The sequence below is a fragment of the Wyeomyia smithii genome, chromosome 3 (assembly GCF_029784165.1).
Source record: "Wyeomyia smithii strain HCP4-BCI-WySm-NY-G18 chromosome 3, ASM2978416v1, whole genome shotgun sequence".
NCBI lineage: Eukaryota > Metazoa > Arthropoda > Insecta > Diptera > Culicidae > Wyeomyia > Wyeomyia smithii.
Genome location: NC_073696.1, coordinates 127499349 through 127517062, shown reverse-complemented (window position 1 = coordinate 127517062; position 17714 = coordinate 127499349). Strand labels below are relative to the sequence as shown.

The 17714-nt window shown below is 37.9% G+C and overlaps 1 protein-coding gene and 1 long non-coding RNA gene across 5 annotated transcripts in view; one reads left to right on the top strand and one right to left on the bottom strand.

The window, feature by feature from the left end:
- Positions 1-2330: 2330 nt before the first annotated feature.
- The window catches only part of LOC129727506 (uncharacterized), a 39087-nt gene continuing 23703 nt past the window's right edge, over positions 2331-17714 (bottom strand). The window contains exons 2-4 of one of the 4 annotated variants that reach the window (XM_055685389.1): positions 6188-6772; positions 4745-5787; positions 2331-4685 (exon numbers count right to left, since the gene is read on the bottom strand). In XM_055685389.1, the coding sequence (XP_055541364.1) occupies positions 4757-5787; positions 6188-6772 (1616 nt within the window). In that variant the 3' untranslated portion in view covers positions 2331-4685; positions 4745-4756. Of the gene's footprint in view, positions 5788-6187; positions 6773-7054; positions 7182-7272; positions 7691-17714 lie in introns of those variants that run through there. The other 3 variants (XM_055685391.1, XM_055685392.1, XM_055685390.1) reach the window with 3 other exon arrangements.
- Positions 15841-16533, top strand: LOC129727507 (uncharacterized). The gene is made up of 3 exons (XR_008728546.1): positions 15841-15891; positions 15955-16024; positions 16078-16533. It is a non-coding gene; the product is annotated as an uncharacterized LOC129727507 (long non-coding RNA).

The following is a 17714-nucleotide window of genomic DNA, read 5'->3' as shown; positions in this document are numbered from 1 at the left end:
CCGCAATCTCCAATGAAAAAAAAAAGGAAGATTATAGCTTTTTAACTATGCTTGTGAATTTGGGTGCCTTTCGTGAAAATAACTTTTTCATAGACTTAAGAGCAGTGCTGATAAAAGTCATTTTCCCCAGCAAAATTCTTCGAAAATTACAGCCAGTCATTTTCAATTTTCACTTCCAATGATCGCAGCACTCTTTCAGATACACTAGATTGTCGTTCTAGTAACGTACTGTTATACTCAGATGAAATAGATCGCGCGCATCGTTCACGGTTACGGAATAACATTTGACGACAAATCCAACCAAATGATCTTCACCTCAAAGCGAAAAAGAAAAACAAACAGTCCACTCAACAAAATGAACCTCACCGAAACACTTTTTCACTGACACTGACCGATGCCTTGACAATCTTCGTTAACTGATAAACTGATTTTGTTGTCTTTCTTCCATCGCATGAAATATAATGAGGTGTTTTGACAGTTCACTTCCATGCAAAAAGCTGGAAGGGAGAACTCTGAAAGGATTGTAAAAAATAACGTTTATGGATGCTTTTTTTCATTTTCACTCAAGAGTGTCAACAAATATCAACCCTGCTTAAGAGTTTTTCCAAAAACCAACGTAGAACCCGGTGAACGTCTACTCTGCTGCTCTTTTACGCACTTTTGCTTACACTAGAGGCACCAAAATTCACAGAAATGATTAAAAACCTATAATTTTTCAGGGCAATTGTCTCAAGCTTCAGGGCAACACTTTTTTCGCTTTTGTCGACCAGTGTTATCTATGGTTTTTTTTTTGAGACAAAATCAAGTAAGGAGATAAATAAGAAGACTATGGAAATTCACTAGACTGATGCAGAGTCTATGTTTATGATATAGAGTCGCGCAAAGATGAAACCAAAGGAACCAAATCAGTGTCAAACGAGGGTACCAGTGTTGTAATTAAGCGTGATAAAGAATATGTGTTTTCCGAAGTTTCAACTACACATTTCAATCCAACATTAAACCTGTACACTGGTTCGGTTAAATTTAACAAAGCATCACCGGTGTTATCTTTCAAAACTGTGTACCTTGTAAAGAATTTCAAAAAATGATATCCGCTTACACATGGTGAAAAACAGAACTGTATAGTTTTTGGCAACAAACGGCACAAAGACTGTGTTGCCGAAAGGATAGATTTTCTCTTTGCGCGACTCTATATACACTAGTCAGCCTATACACCAGAGAGACGCCGTGACACTCACCGTTAAGGCAACTGTCAACATCAAAACGGGCGAGTTGTATAATTTTGCATTGCCGTTATCCGTTTTGATGTTGACAGTTGCCTTAACGGTGAGTGTCTCGGCGTCTCTCTGGTGTATAGGCTGACTAATATACACATAGACTCTGGACTGATGGTGTCCTGTGAGATTGAGCCACAAAACCTTGATATGAGAGCTTTGGCAGTTTAAGAGCACATACTAAAGACTAGGGATGGGAAACCTATCGATAATTATCGATAGTATCGATAGTTGCCGGCTATCGACAGAATCGTTAAGCTTTCCGCGTTATCGATAGTTATTGCTATTTTCCTCGCATTGGCATTTATACTCCACAATGATGCCAGAACTGAAAAAAATATGTTGGCCTAGACTTTGTTTAAAGAGAATTCGATGATTGTTTGCTTTCACATGAAATCCTCTTTAAAATTGTTAGAAAATTGAGGGATACTCATTTTCGCTCACTCTACCTTATACGGACAACGACAAGATTTCGCCTAAGTGCGAATTATGTGTGCGAATAAACTTTTAAATATTGTTCCTGTCCACAACGGGAGCAACATTTTGTTGTTTTTCTTCGTCTGGTTCTAGGTGTCGAACTATCGAAAATTATCGATAGATATCGATGGGATTAGGGAATTTATCGATAATTATCGATAGCCATTTTAGTCGATATTTCCCATCCCTACTAAAGACACACGTAACATAGGCGATTGGTACACACGGGTAATACTAGTTGATAGGGATAATAAATAATAATAAAAGTATCGATACTATGGTATCGCGGTTCTTTAACGAACTTCGATACCAGGTATCGGAGCATCAGTTAAAGGAGTATCGATATTCGATAGTATCGGTATCAGACCTACACAGAAAAATAAAAATACCCAAATATGCGTATTTTTGACACAAAGCAGTCCTTCTGTGCGGGAAGGTACTTTTGGGTAAGGGATCATTCATATAATACATAACGCGCTCAGGGGTTGGGGGGGGGGTATCCCTGTACTAAGCACTACCCGTGGGAGATAAATTATATACACACATATAAAAACACTTCATATTTTTTCTATTACAAGTCTTGTTTTATTCGTTTTTCGTACCACCTGTTCGTAAAATATACCTTAAGTAAAATGCTCCTTAGGTACTAATTCATGTTAATTAGAGCCTCTTGCAGAAAATGTCTAAATATGCAATCACTGTTTCAATCATCTACATCCATGTTATAAGATACTCGTAGGTTCAGATGATATCTCCACTCGAGCAGCACGTTTTCAAAACTAGCTAGAATGTTTACGTCCTGTAAGTTGCTATGAATTATTGTTTTGGCAATTATAACTTTTGTTCAGTTTTTCTTGTATAAATCGAAACAAGCTAGGCATCGATTTTTGACCTCTCATTCCCTTGCTGGTCATAAGGAGCAAGAATTATGTATGTATTTAGCGAAAAAATAATAAAAAAAATTCAGCTCTTTAAAAAAGTACAGATAGACAGGGCCGAATTTGAGCGGTAGGGAGGGAGCAGATATTTTCGTGGGACCTCTTTTCTTATGAAATGACTTCACGCTCTGCTGGAAGGTGAAGAGCAAAATAAGGGTCTTCACTGTTATACCTTCGAGAGGTGGTTGCATGCCCGGCCTAGAACCAGGGGGGAAGGGGGGTAGCCGGGGCATTTGCCCCCGTTGAGAATTATTTGTAACAAAGAGTTCATTTCACACGTAAAAGTTGATGTTATTTCATGTCAATGAATTGTTTGGAGCAAATTCGTATGCATCAGTTATATGTCTAATTGTTCATGTAATATTTAAATAGTTGATATGCAATAGTTCTACCAGCAGGTAACAATAATGGACTAGTATTTTTTTAATCTGTAAATAGGCATAACTCCTGAGCAAATCGTAACGAAATATATTTATAGAATTACATGCAATTTATGTTTTTATTTATGTATGGATTATGTACGATCAAATTCAAATTTTAGGATATTTAAAATAATATTGCACACTATACACCTATTCTTCACGCAATTGACTGTTATTACGGCGAATTAAATGGAATTGGTCTTAGATTCTAATACGATGTTAATAATGCCTGATATCTCACCGTTTTTATTCGTCGAACCTATTATTGGCCTAATTACCGGCCAACTATTTTCGAAGGAGGTTTTGAGAGCGGCATATAAAACATCATTAAACTCGTTTAACAGAGCATATTAAATTATTGTTGAACTTGTTTGATTTGGTAACGTTTCATCATATATAACCATAAAATCGAAAATAAAATTGTAACAATGTTGTTACTGATAGTTTCATGACCCTTACGTTTGAGAAATTCTTTCATATTAATTTTCAAAGCAATTAGTTTATCTTTGTTTGAGTGTACCCTCGAATATCTTTTTACATGCTATTTTCTGAAATATTTGTTTTCGCATGGTACGTAACTACCGTTAAAGAAAAAGACTGGTTTACACGTCTTGAGTTGTGGAGGTAAGGTATTTCTAAAAAATAAATCATGCATTTCAGACAACAAGAAAAGGATGAATTAGGAATTATTTTTCTTGCTGATTGTGTTTCAGATTAATTTTCAAGTGATAATTTCGCAAGTATCGCAGAAAATAAAATTATTAACATACATTTACTATTGTTTAGTAACTTCAATACGGAGACTTCAGATCCATTTCTCTGGAAATGCGATTATATTTTTTTGACTTTATAACTGAGATTTTTGTACAACCATTAGAACGTTTGTTTTAATTTAAACATTTTTTATTCGTCTTGTTGGATCGCTGCACTGCAATAGACACTCGGTTGAAAAGAGTATTGCTCAACTTGTAGATAGCGATTTTCTTTCGTTGTGTAATATTTGTTCCTTTAGTCATAACTTAGATGTGCAAAGATATCAACGAAAGTTACATGAATATCAGAACTACATTTACTGTATATGAGTTTAGTAACTACTATTTTATTATTATAGTTTAGGTACAATTAAAAGCCTCATAAGTAAATGGCTGGTAAAAAATTGTTTGAAAAGGTCACGTAATAGAATAAAAAAAATTTGTGTTACTCCCCTCCAATGTTTACACAGGAAAATTAAGCAATAACTTTTAATTTCAATGAGCTCTTTCCAATGGTTTATCAGCTGTTGTCTTACATATTTGGTAATCGCGACTGTATGTTTCTATTTCAACCTACCTATGCTGTAATACCTCGTCCTAAAACTAACAATTTTTTGGTAAAAGGCACAATTCCGCCGCCATATCTACTGTAATGTTTCCATAATCAATGTAATAAAATATGCATGTTTGTATCGTCCACACAGTTACCTCTTGACAAATTCAGAATTGTATGAGTGATATATATATATCAGCAGGTACTAAAACTATTATACTGGCAAGGTTGCTCTTCACCAGTGATCTTGTCGTTCGAATGAGTTGACACTATAATAATTATAACTATAATAAATATAATCGATATTGATGTCATATATCCATATCACCTGCTTCAGCAGCTACAGGAAAGCACAAGTCAATACAAGAAACAGGACAGAAATCGGAAATATCACATAGATAGCCATACGGGGTTGGCAGGTCGATATCAGAAACGTAATGTCGTCTTCCTCATGCTCAATACCATCTCGGGTGGGTACCTCAACTATAACTCGCTCATCTGTCCAGAAAGAAATAGGAAATGAGCAATTGGTACTATTTACGCAGCCTTTTGATTCCGAAATGTTTGAGTACTGAAATGTTGGTTTATAGATATCAAAAACTGCATGGATGTCGTTTTGAACATAATCATTGTCACTATAGAATATATAGTAATAGTATCCGTCCGATGCGATCTCATGCTTTGTTACCATATGAACTCCGTTTTCAAGATACTGCACATCTTTACATAGATGACTTGGCGGAAAACTTTGTGCCAACAAAATGTCACCATCGTAGCAAGTGAGCAAACTGTTCTCAAAGCTTGACACTGAGTCTGATGTATTGTTGGAGAAATTAAAGGCGTTACCGCCATGATTAATTCGTCGGTCATAAACGGTGTCACGTTTTCTTCTCGTGCCACTCAACTTTATCGAGGTACTTTCAGCAATTGGTGTACTTTCAGCGTGTATGGTGTTTTTATTTATCTTATCACCGTGACCATGTCTACCGCGATGTCGCTTACGACGATTAATTTCTTCAGCCTCTTTTTCGTCTATTTTCATAGTTGTCGTGCTTGTAATTTTTGTTTCATGTTTATAGTTTTCATTATGTCTACGACTAGCCTCAAATTCTTTGGAAGCATGAATGGAATTTGGTGCATTCGATGAACTGCCGTCAATAGGTGGATGACTTGGCTTCAGAAAAGATTTATCCTCTTCTGAACTATCTGGTTTCTCCTTGCTTTTCATTTTATGTTGAAAGCTTGCTATTGCGCCTTTCGATGCCGGTGTGTGTTTCGTGTTGTGAGGATGCTTTGTAGAGTGTGTTTTTAGTCTTTTGCGATCTACTGTGTCAGCAGCTGTCATATCTTCGTCGGTTAAGTCTTCACCGCCTGCAAACAAATAAGTACATGTAGCTCACAAACAACCTGATATTAACCGTCTCTCCCGAGCTGGGATTCGATCGAACGACTATTGGCTTATTAAACTAGATCGTAGCTCGTAGATCGTAGGCAATTTGCTAGGTTAGATTTTTCAGTTGGTTGTTGTGCAGCTAAACCGACCCAAGTGCCAAAACATTATTTCAAATAAATGGCATTGGAAGTTAACCATCATTGTCATTGAAAGTTGTTATGATATCATTAAAAACTGTTTAAATGACTCTGTTTGTTTTTTATGAGAAAGATTATTAATTTGTACATACACTGGTATTGAAAACTCAACTTAAAAAAATGGCGCTTGTTTCGGATTGGCCTTTCTATGGAAGGAATTATTCCATAATAGTGAACTTACCATGATTTCCAACGTCGGGCGGTAGATAACGTTCGGACTTGTTATCATTGTTGAGTCCAGAAGAATCAACAATCTCTGCTGCAGATTCAAAGGTTACCAACACTTGCCCATGCTCGTTATTCAGATGAGCACCGATTTTGTTTTTATTATGTTCTAGCAGACCGCAAGTTCTAAGATTTCTTTCACCTTTAACTACTAAGATTCGTGATCCATCATATCGTGAACAGACTTTTAAAGCAACTGTTGCTCCCTTGAGTAGATAAAAACCCCAATACTCTAACGTATCGTCTGGCAGAGACATTGATTTCTTCAAACGTATGTGCTTTCGATTCTGAGATATCTCTGGTTTTTGTTTCAATTGAAATGCATTAAAACTGGTATTCATCTGCAACGTGTGTCGTTGGCAAAATACTGATGATATTCCATCTCGGATTTCAATTATGTCAGATTCAGCTATAGGATACACTACATCAGCAAACACAGTATGCCGAAGATACAGAGGTAGTATTATTAACGATGCTGGTAAAATTGCAGTCAATATACAGAATGCTATGACGCGCTTGACACCATGCATACTTTTGGATTCTGAAACAGGATAAAGAGATAACCTTATATTAATATTTATAAAGATATGTAAGCTATATGGACAATTTACATAATTTGCCATTTGTTTCTTCAGAACGTTCACTCTAGTTCAAAAAATAATTGCTATGAATAACTAAAATCGACGTTAAATGACTCGACCAATTTAACCAGATTGTTTCAGTTTTTCGAAACATTCTTGGGATTGGGTTAAGTGAAATTGTTTATCACATTGTAATATTTTTAAAAAAATTCTCCCTACCGTGAATGCACTCAAATACATACCACGAAAGATCTCGTTGATCCGCGAACAGCACGTAGGCAAACCGTATGCAATTGCGCAACATTTGCTGCCTATGCACGAGATAATAAGTTTTGTGGAACAAAATAACAACGAATGAAATGCAACAATATACGCGCTGACTGTGTGGTGGCTCGTATGGTAAGTTTTACTATATCAGGTGATTAATTACAATGTTGTTCTATATAACGTCAAAACATACCTGTACAAATTGACGAGTTCCTGAATGAAGAATCAAAGTAACTATATTTAGTAATATCACAATCAACAGTCGAGGATTCGACAAATGCCTTATCATATTTTTACTGAAGCACTCTGCTGTTTCGAACTTTCCGCAATACGTAAGGTTAGCAACCGAGATGTACTACGCTACTGCGCGTTTGAATGATCACATTACAAAAATAATACTCAGTGTACCCATTAGTTATGTGTGCGAAACTTGGAATTATTGCTTGTTTCATTACAATCACGTTTTGACTGAATAATCACGAATCAACCGACAAAATACGAATTTTTTGCAAGTGCTCCACTGACAGCTTTTGTTTTCTTAGTAGTTACGTATTTTTCATGCATCAACAAAGCGTAAATTGTTTATTTGGTTCATTTTCTGTGGGATTCTGTCATATCGCAACGTTGGTGTGAGTGTCAACTCCAGTATTTCAAATCACTTGAATCAGCCACAAATATTAGACAACACTGTCAACTTTGTATCGTAACATGAGTAACATAAGGGATGTTTAATGATGGCACCTCATGTACAAATAGGGTTTATTTTTCTGATATTACATGGGTTATTCCTGGGAGGTTATTCTATCAATTCCATACGAAGTAAACATGACCTTTAATATTTGGCTCGACGTAGGAGAAATTTTCAACCATAATGTAATTTTAGAAAAAAAAAATCCCGATTTTGGTGTTAATGGGGCACCCGAAACAATGTTAAATTCTAGGAGATGGTACTGTAGTGGTAGTGGTAGTAAAATCGTAATTTCAACAAGCATTTTGCATATTGACCGGAAAAACTGCTATTAGTTATCTTGTTTTAATATTATTCTAACTTTCTAGTAGTCACTTTTACTATATGCAATCTATTTTTATCAAAAAACTTGATTTTCTCATACAACTCCGTTGACTCAATATAGTAGTACCACATACATAAGACATACGTAACACTCAGGAAGAAATCTTTCAAAAAAGGGGCCGTTCCTAAACCACGTGGTTATATCTTGATCTCTTTTTACACCCCCCGTACTCCCCCGTGGTCTTTTGGCCAACCAAAAATATGAAAAATAAATCAGGACGCTCCATATGGGTCTCAAAATCAGGACATGTCCTGCTAAATCAGGACGGATGGTATCCCTACCGAAGGGCCCTTCACGCTTAGTACTCTTCTACATTAAAATCTGGAGCGATGATATGTGAACTTTTTTATGTGAATGTTTGTTGATGTCCAAGAAACACGTCTAAGTAGAGGTAAAGGTCTTCTGATCATTCATGTGCTTTGATTCTCTAAACTACAAAAAATTAAAAATAATGATGTTCAAAGCTTTTTTGCTCTCGATACATTTCGATTTATCCATTACTCAAAAACGGCCACGAGTGACCGTCGAGATCTGGAGCTATCTTAAAAAAACGGGAAAAATCGACTCAATAAGTATCACCACAGACTAACAGACGTAACACTGGAACCTCGCTCCATCGATCATTTCAAATTTCCAATCGAATAACAGTCATCGCGCGATAACTCCGTCTGGGGCCCTGTCATGCAATCTCATACATATTTTGTAGTTCCCGATTTGACACATGCACGTACGCTAGCGCTATGTCGAAATACAAGATGCAGTGCGAACATAGCAGCAGATGGTGCTAGTGTTAAGGCCCAAACACAATGGATACGTTCGCCACAGACTAACAGACGTAACACTGGAACCTAGCTCCATCGCCACAAAAAACGATCATTTCAAATTTGCAATCGAATAACAGTCATTACGCGATAACGCCGTCTGGGGCGCTGTCATGCAGTCTCATACATATGTTGTAGTTCCCCATTTGACACATGCAGAAACGCTGGCGCTGATGTCGAAATACATGACGCAGCGTGAACACGACAGCAGATGGTGCTAGTGTTACTAACGTAAAGTACTGGAATCATCCGAACGATGATTTTATTGAAAACTTGTTCGAAGTGTTATGTCTGTTAGTCTGTGCGTTCGCGTTGCGTTGACGTTAATTTGACAGAAAATGTATGGGCTAACTGTCAAATTGCCGCAAAGGCAGCCGCAACGTATCTATTGTGTTTAGGCCTTTACTATTGTAAAGTACTGGTTTCATCCAAACGATGGTTTTATGGAAAATTTGTTCGAAGTGTTATCACAGACAAACAGACGTACCACTCCAAACAAAATTTTGAAAAAAATGCGGTTACGATCAACTTGTGCGACACCTACTGGACATATTCCGAAAAAAAAATAAACGTTAAACCACAGACTAACAGACGCAACACTGGAACCTAGGTCCATCGCCACAAAAAACGTTCATTTCAAATTTTCAATCGAATAACAGTCATCGCGCGAAAACGTCGTCTGGGGCGCTGTCATGCAATCTCATACACTAAGACAAAACGCGACAGCTGGCTTCTTATTTTTCTTTTCGTAACGGCCGTCATCCCCGTCGAAATTTTTTCGAACGTTCCATACCGTTGATGCCAGAATGATTATTTTTAACAACTTCTGCAGGTCAATGAAAATAAAACAAATTAAAATTGCAATATATAGGCGAATAATACTTAATTCTTATTTATTATTTTATGTTCAATGAAGCATACTTCTACCACAGACTAACAGACATAACCCGTCGAACAAATTTTCAATAAAATCATCGTTTGGATGATTCCAGTACTTTACTTTAATAACACTAGCACCATCTGCTGTCTTGTTCGCGCTGCGTCATGTATTTCGACATCAGCGCCAGCGTTACTGCATGTGTTAAATGGGGAACTACAAAATATGTATGAGATTGTGTAGCAAACGCATTATTTAGAACTTGACAATATAGTCATTCAGCAACTCATTTAATATTGTTCTTATAAAAGGAATTAGAATAGATTTAATAATCGCAAATAGGTTCCCGTCATAGAGGAGATTGCTACATAAATAATCCCCGACCGACCCTTCGTGCGGGTGCTAGATTAGAAGCAGGTATAGAATTTCTAGATCCGTGCGAGGCCACTAATCGTAAGCGGTCTATTTTCTGTTCTGTTTTCTTAGTCTGTTAGGTTTAGCCAGCGTCAATGACTATGCGAATTATGGACGAGTAATGCTCAAGAAAAGGGCGATAAGTCCTATTATCAGCCGGCGCGTCTGCGTACGCATTATCATCTTATGTAGGGAAATAGGGAATGCAAATCCGGCGCTTTGTAAAACATTGTAACTATCTGAATGAATGTTGTCGTAGGCGCGTGTAAAGAAAGCCGATAACGTTCGGAACCTTTTTCCCGTTCAGGTACCGGATTAGGGGAAGGCAAATTTGACCTGACTAGGCGAATGAAAATTCTGTCGCGTTCTTATTTGTTCCCTTACGAAGATTCGGAGAATCTTCTCTCTCATTTTCTCTTCCATACGTAGGCATAGTTCATAAGATTCGAATTTGTAAATTTTGTATATATACCCGATTTGCTACCAAATAAAATCATACCACTAGCAAATACGAACTCGCACAGATCTTTCTAAATCCGAACGCTAGATTTCAGAGGTTGTCCCTTGTGTGTTCAAGCCTTTCGAATGCGAAAAGGACCTTTGCACACCGGTTAAGATAACCCGAGGAATCTAACCCTTTTAATAGAAAGACGTTCACTATTCTTAACTCCTGAAGTCGACATTTGGTGGCTCCAGAGAGGAGCTAGTTGGTATCGGTCCTTTCTTTCAACCTTGCGACGATTCTTTCTACGGCGATCAACCTTGGAAGTCATCTGATCAACCCTACGAAGCCACAGAAACAATCATCAGAAAGCCGCTACCGCCCTCATTACTCAACGATGAGTTATTTTGTTAACAATCCTAACGGTAGTTGCCGCTTGTGCAAGGAGAAAGATTCTAAGGAAAACATGGTCGCATGTGATGAGTGCGATCGCAGATTTCATTTAAACTGTGGACACCTTAGAAGGCTACCATTACCTGAGGAGCGATGGATTTGTGTTAAATGCACAAACATCGAAATGAGTCTTGCAATAATGCAATGTTTAAAGACTAGCGATACGATATCGCAAAGATTTAAAGACCATGGAGAAACTATGGCAAGAAAGATGTATTCAGTTTATCAAACGAAGACTGAATCATCACAGATTCGCTTTAGTGAAGAAGCAAATCATGTTCCAGCAGAGAACAGGCTAGCAGATCCAGAATGTTTGGATCAACTCACCCGGTACGAGGATGAGTTGGAATATAAAAACCTGCTCAATGACATCCGTAAGACTTCGAATCTAACGGGTTGCTCCAATGCACTAGACAAATTTGTGTCTAGTATAAAGGCCATGAATGAAATTCGCCTATTAAATAATCCTCAGCTGATGGAGGATATTATTGGAAAGTTTTCTTTCGGCATACAAATCTGTTGGACTAAGGAAAAGTCTCAAGTCAAAGACTTAGATGAATTAAACGACTGGCTGAAACCACATGTTGAAGCGCATGCAATGAGGCGGAGATCAAGACAACCGCCAGGAATTCCTATGTGTGCCAGGAAAAACGCACAAGATGAACAGTCACTCAAAGACAAGGATACAACATCTGTTGTAATTTTCGGGAATCGCCAAAGAGTTGATCACCACGAATCTAATCCGAAGCCTTTAAAAGGAAATGAAGAAATATTCAAAGCAGTTAAAAGAATAAACATTTCTGAAGAATCAATAGAACCGCGAAAGGTTCTTGTTAATTCCCCAAAGATTGTGGAAAAGAAACCTGCACGAGCTAATGCCACTAAAGTATGTCCAGTAAAACAAGGCTATCAAGATTGCCAAAAATCAGAGATAAGCTCTCAAAAAGGGAAGCTCAAAAGTAAAAAGAAAGACCCTAAAATTCATCAAGTAAATGAACATAAGGGCATAAAACTCTCATCGAATAATAATAAATTGTTGAGATGTCCTTCGGTTTTAAAACGAAGACCTGGTAACATTATAAAACCGAGAGTATCACCTGCAGATGCCATCAATTCCAAAAACGGAAGATATGCTCCAGGATCACCATGGAAAATTAGGCGCAACAAACCGATAGTAAGCTACAACTACGCTGAAAACAACTTAGACACTATAAAGCAGTGTGTGGCCAGAAATGATGTTTTGAATAACTACGTTACTCGGAAGCAACGATCAGTGGAATTGATAAAAGATCATTTGATATTGAATTTTCGTCGAAATTTTACAATTGTCATGAAGGACAATGTATTCTTTGATGCAGCAATGAAATTTTGGAGCTGCAATGGTTTTAAATGTCCTGAGGAATTTTCCTACGCAGAGAATGCAATAGTTAAACATCATAATGCGGATATAAAACTCGAGAATCATCTTTTGAGCGCGGCTGTCAAGAGCCTCTATGAAAATGGGTTCAATAGTAAAAGCAAATTCCTATCGAATAATATTGAAATGCTAGGATGTATCTCAAGCCCAAAATATTCGTCGGAAATTGCAGAATCACCTAACGACAAGGTGAAACAATTTGGAAAGTTTCCAGACATGCTTTGGAACACGATACGACGAATTGGCCAAAAGGATGAACATATTGGAATATTCAGCTGCAATAGAATATCAACAAGGAAAAAAATGATGCTAGAATCCACTAAATTTAAAACATGTTCAACGCAGGATGAAGATGTTAGCAAGAACGTCATATCGCTAATAAATGTTAAAGTTGATGGAATTCAGGAAAACATCGAAGAAAGGCGCTGGATACAATGCAATGCAAGTTCAGTCGATGAAACTACGAAGAAGGTTATTAAAAAACTTACATGGCATAATAAATCGAGGATTCTCAAACTTGTTAAAACTCGTTGGAAAAAGGTTCAAGAGTTAACTTTTTTGAATCGAAGACGTATAAATTTGAAATCTTCGGCAAAAGAACGAAGTGAATGGAATAAATTGGTGGAACCGTTAAAGGTCAACGGTTGCTAATTTGAATGCTAAAGGAATACTTATGCAACCTTCCGTAAAGGTTGCAAATTTGGATGTTTTGAAGGAAAATAAAGAACAAACCCTAATACATCAAAAATTCATCAAGCTGTCAACAAACTTTGCAAGCGTTTCGTTTTTAAATTGGAGAAACGATGAGACATCAATAAAAATTAAAATCTTCAACATAGAAGTTATAGAAAAAATTATTGAGCGAAAAAAATGATTCTATCGCCGTAGTACATTAAGAAGAATTGAAAGCGACAACAAAAAGCTTCTCATCTGCGGAGAATTTGAAGTAAAATTGTCAGAAGTAACCGAAGTCTGCCTGTGAATTAAAGGCAGTGAAATTATAAGAAGATATCCACAAATATAAAAAGTGCTAGTGATTACACGTTGAAAGGTTGAACTGTATGAAGTTAAGCCAATACCTTCGATGATTATAAAACTAAAGTATTCTATAGATAAACTCGACCCATCGGAATTGCAACAACACGCTTTGAAGACAGTAAACGCTATTGAGGCCGAAATACGATTGAACGTTATTAGAACAGTATTTTGGTCAGCCTCTTAAACAGTTCTTCCGTGGGTAAAAATCTAAGAAGAAGAAGATATATTCGTAAGCTCAATCAACAGGAATTGCTATGAAACTTCCAACTTTAAATTATCTTCCGCACTTCATCGTTTTCAACAAAACAAGTTGCCACCGAAGCCAAGATAAGTTTTCGACGCAGCTGCAAAAGTAAATGGAGTATTTTTGAACTCAATGTTGCTGCCCGGTCCAGATCAACTGACTTCATTATTTGGGACTCTTCTATGAATTTGAGAAGGAAAAATACCTGTATGTGGAGATGTTCCATCAAGTGAAAATACGCCGTGAAGACAAATGCGCAACGTTTCTTATGGCGCGACTGCAACAGTAGTAAAAAACCGGATATTTACGTCATGCAAGTCATGACTTTTTGGCTCGACTTGTTCACCGTACTGCGCGCAAGCTGTAAAAAACCATAACGCAGAGAGATACTTGGAACAGTTTCCTGAAGCCGTAAATGCAATAATAAAACAACATTACGTCGACGATTACGTTGATAGTTTTTGGGATCCAAAAAAGGCAAAGGAGCTTGTACAAAAGGTAACCGAAATTCATCAGGAAGGAGGCTTCCATATTAGAAACTTCTCTTCGAATAATACTGAATTGCTGAGAAGTATACCTGTAACAAGACGGTTATGCGCTGATATAAAACCGTTCGAGGATAAGAAATCTCAAATTGAGAAGGTAAAAGGTGTGTATTGGAACACCAGTAGAGACATGCTAAGTTACCGATTTAATCATAATGATAAAGGAGCAGGAATCTTCAATATTGACGAAATACCTACGAAGAAACAAGTATTATCCTTGCTTATGAGTATTTACGATCCACTGGGTCTAATTTCTCATTTAGTTGTGCATGGTAAGATACTAATGCAGGAACTACACAAATATTCCAAACAATGGGATATACTTGTTCCTGATGAGCTGTATGATCAATGGCTGAACTTCTTACGTAAACTCAAACAAGCGGAAGGCTTATCGATCCCGAGATGCATTCTAACAGAGCACGCTCCGATAAAGTTACATGTTTTCGTTGACACCTCTGAAAAGGCACTTGCAGCTTGTGTATATGCTAGAACTGAAACAAGCTTTGGAATCAATACGCAGTTAATAACAGCTAAAACAAGAGTTGTGTCAATTGAACCACTATCTATTCCACGTCTGGAACTCCATGAGGCAGTCATGGGGACAAGGCTATTAGACGTCGTTCAAAAGGAGATACGTCTGGAAATAAAATCTGCAACATTATGGACAGATTCGAAAACAGTGCTAGCATGGATAACAAATACGAAAAGAAAATATCCATCATACATTAACGTCCGAGTCGGCAAAATATTGGATACCACTGCCAAAGATCAATGGCGTTGGGTATAGTCTGAAAATAATACGGCAGATGAGGCTACTATAGAATATGTCGGAGAAATTAAATGGTATAATGAGCCAAAACACTTCGAATTACGGTTCGACGGTTGAACGTTACCCGGTAATCAACCTGTTACAGAAATAGAAGAAACCTTATTCAACGGCGAGTGTGACCTCGTAAATAAAAACGATTTCTCCGATTGGCGGAGACTACACTACCAAATTTATCATCAGATTTGTAGCAATCATGTTGGTGAATTAAATTTGCATAATTATTCTTTGTCAATTTTCGAATTTATAGCTGATCTACTATAAAGATCATGGTTAGTTGGCTAACCAGGCGCAATTACACCTTGCGTACGAGTTAGCCGTTTGAATATTTGCTCTTCCTTTAGCCTCTCATTCGCGGTGACGCAACCCAAAATCTCAAGCACGAATCTGCGACTTACTTGCTTGTTCTTATTGGTAAAATCCCAGCCAGCGCAGGTCATTAAACTCGAGAAATGAAATGGTTAGATGCATGAATCTAATGGGAAAGGGAGATATAAACTCGGGTTTGAATTTGCCGTGGAAGTTCGTTGTAAAATTTCCGGTTTCAAACCAAATGTCTCGTTTGATCTGAGGGGCAAACCAATCTCGCTTCGATCATTTATAATCGAACTGCGAAAGAAGCCAGAGTGTGTGTTTTTGTGTTGTTCGCGATTTTGTTCGAGGTTTGTGTTAGCGTGAGGTTGTCTTAGATTAGCTAGTTGTTTTAAATTTTGTTTCTTTGATAGGATTAGCGCATGTTAGGAGTAGCTATAAATTTAGTGGAGACTTTGCCAGCAAGTGTGGTGAAAACAAAAGGTAAAGTTTGTCTGGGTTTGGCGGTAACTGTGTAACCTAACCGCGTCGAACAGCCGTTCGACGGCTTTTTACGTTTTATTTAAAAGCGCTTGGCGAAGCCATAAAACCCACCGCCAGCAAAGTACATCCACCCTCCTACCGCACACTTCTGGGACCCACCGTCAGCCAGGACAAGGCCCGTTCCGCCAGCCGCCGCACACTTAGGCGGCCTATGCTGATTCGCTGATCGGACTGATCGGCGCGTGCTGTAGCAGTTATCGACGCCATTGCAGAAACCACGACCGTACCTGGATGGGGCGGTGATTGCAGATTGAACCGATTGCTGTCGGATGCTGAATAAGTAGAAAGGAGAGGTAGTAGCCGCCGATCGAGTGAGTACGAACCATAAAAATCCCTGCGCAGGTTGATATAAACCAGTTAAGCCAAGACCCCCACCTTGAGAGAAGCTTTATGGCGTAGCCATTAGACACTCCACCCACGCACACTATAGGTTAGTGAGCTAGGTATAGATGGCCAAAATTTAGTTAGTAGTAAAACGAAGCATGCTTGTAAATATAATTGTAAAAGTAATATAGTGCGTTTCCCTGTTGTTGAAGTGATGTTTTTGATGATTTAGGTATTCTAAGGTGTCTCACGTCTCGCGTTCGTTCTAGTTTGTTTGTTTTGGTACTCCAGGTGGACTGCCTGGGAAAACAGTCCCCGCACTCTGGTTACGCTAAACTGGGCAGCAATCTGATTGCTCAGAATTGGTCCAGTGAGGAGAATCACGAGTTCGGTGTTTGAGGCTTTAGGATTATTTTCGCGAATTTCTGCGGTAATTTCACGTTGAGTTTAGGATCAAAAGTTGAGACTGAGTACCTTAGTGTAGTGCCTCTGCTTTTTCGTTTCCCCCAGTTTATTACCCTGACCCGCCCTGAGGCGGAGTTTCTGGCCGGGCAAGCCAAGACAGGCAAGTGGTCCTCTTTGAGGTGGCGCTTAAGCCACTTGCTTGAAGATACGGGGAGCGGAACCGCGGATTTGAGAGTGTGGCTTTCCAGCCCGCTACATTTTGGCGCCCAACGTGGGGCCACGTTTTGGGAAAACTTAGTTGTTTTTTTTTAGTATTTATTAGGATTTCTCTGGGAAATAGTTTAGGTTCACATAATTTTTTTCATTTGAAATATTTATTTGCGCTGTCTTGGGTAGTTATATAAACTCTTATGGTGTATTCGTCCCATTTCTTCAAGAATTATTTTCTAAATTAAACATATTCTATACAAAATAAATATTGATTATTGGGAAGTGTGAGTGCTATATTTGCATAATTATTTGGTACCATATTATTTTAATATTATCTTTTGTACTATTTGAATAGTAAAATATCTTGGTAAATTCTATTATCATATAAATTTTGTTTGACATCATTTATTGTTTTACTGATTTAATGGATACTGTCATGAGATTTCCACACGCTGATCACCTCACGAACGAAGAGGTTGATTATGAACTGTTAATTCGCGGTAAGAAAAATGATATGGCTACTGAGCCAGAAGCTAAATATCGCCTTTTGCGGAATCTCTTTCACGACGATATCCGTGAAAAGCGGAACTATCCGTCGCCATACACCATCGACCAGGAGTTTGACTATATCGCGGGTAAGGTCTATGATTTGGAGAAGAAATTGGGTCGCGGCGTGGATGATCGGGTCATG